Source organism: Echinops telfairi, unplaced genomic scaffold (assembly GCF_000313985.2).
Source record: "Echinops telfairi isolate 266 unplaced genomic scaffold, ASM31398v2 ScPeMD7_36;HRSCAF=134, whole genome shotgun sequence".
NCBI lineage: Eukaryota > Metazoa > Chordata > Mammalia > Afrosoricida > Tenrecidae > Echinops > Echinops telfairi.
The window spans coordinates 3,143,299-3,144,518 of record NW_022103934.1 but is presented as its reverse complement, the minus strand read 5'-3'; the positions used below and the strand labels follow the sequence as shown (position 1 = coordinate 3,144,518).

The 1,220-nt window shown below is 62.3% G+C and overlaps 1 protein-coding gene across 1 annotated transcript in view; it reads right to left on the bottom strand.

The window, feature by feature from the left end:
* Positions 1-480, bottom strand: part of CD320 (CD320 molecule) — a 4,360-nt gene extending 3,880 nt beyond the window's left edge. The window contains exon 1 of the mRNA XM_013008510.2: positions 322-480. Coding sequence (XP_012863964.1) covers positions 322-466 — 145 coding nt within the window. The 5' untranslated portion in view covers positions 467-480. The remainder of the gene's footprint in view (positions 1-321) is intronic.
* Between the last annotated feature and the right edge of the window lie 740 nt (positions 481-1,220).

The following is a 1,220-nucleotide window of genomic DNA, read 5'->3' as shown; positions in this document are numbered from 1 at the left end:
GCTGCTCCTGGAGGCGCCTTCCTGGCCACAGTGGGTGAAGGGCAGCTTAGAGGTGACAATGGGGGGCAAGGAAGCAGAGGAAGGGCCGAGCATCAGCAGGGCGGACGTGTGGCAGTGAAAGGAATAGGGGACGGAGGCGGGGGAGAGGAGGGGGGGGCCTGGGACGGAGGTCCCCTACCTGCACCCAAGCTAAGACGTCAAAAGCCACGTGTGGGGGGGAGTGTCTGGGATGGACAGGCAGCGCAGCCAATAGCGAGGCGCTGTCGGCACGCGAGGGCGGGCCCTGGGCTGCCGGAGGGTGGCAGCAAGGGGCTCACTCACCTGGGGCCAGTGAGGAGGCACTGGCCGGGATCGGGACCGGGGTCCCCGTCGGGGTCGCGGCAGCCTCCAACCCTAGCCCGAGACCCAGCAGCAGTCGCAGCGCCAGGCCCACAGCCGCGGTCCGCCGCGCTCCAGCCCGCGCCATCCTGCTGCTCGCCGCGCCGCCTCCGCCGCGCGCCGGCCTCGCTCTTGTCCGCGCGCACGCGCACTGCTCGCAAGCCGGGCTACTGGGCGGGGCCCACGGCGCCTGTCCCACGGCGCCCCCGGGCTACAAGTACCTTAAATGTCCGAATACGGAGGGAGCCGGAATTCTAAGCCCTCCACGGTCTCTGTGACAGAATCTTGAAAATGTAAGGGTTCCGCTTGAAAGGAGAAACTTTTGGTGGAGGAAACGGTGTAAAGGGTCTTGCCCGGGTCTACTCCCAGTAGTTAATGTTCTCCCTAGAGACTGGGGAGTTTCAGGGGGTGCAAATCTGACTCGCTGGAACAGAAACCTTGGAGGTTTGGCTCCACCCAGAGGCACCTGAGAAGAAAGGCCTGGCAATGGCTCCTGAAAACGCGTGTGGCGCACAGCTCTACGCCGACATGCGTGGCGGGCTCCAGACTTGGAGTTGCGTGGATGGCAGCTGCTGGTGGAAGCATGCTGCCGCCCCCTCCCCTCATTCCCTGGTTTGAAACGGCACCTGCGCCAGCCTTCCCCGGCGAGAATGAAGCTGCTCCTGGAAAGCTTGATTGCCTCAGAAACCTTCCATGGGTCATTCCTGAATCGGAATTGAGGTTTTTGTTTTGTTTTTGATAACTCAGAAGTGGGTCTCTTTAGAACTCCTCTGAGTCGTTAACATAATGAGGATAACCTTTTGTCTCCAGAGGAATGGAGGGTAGGCGCCCCATCCATGAGC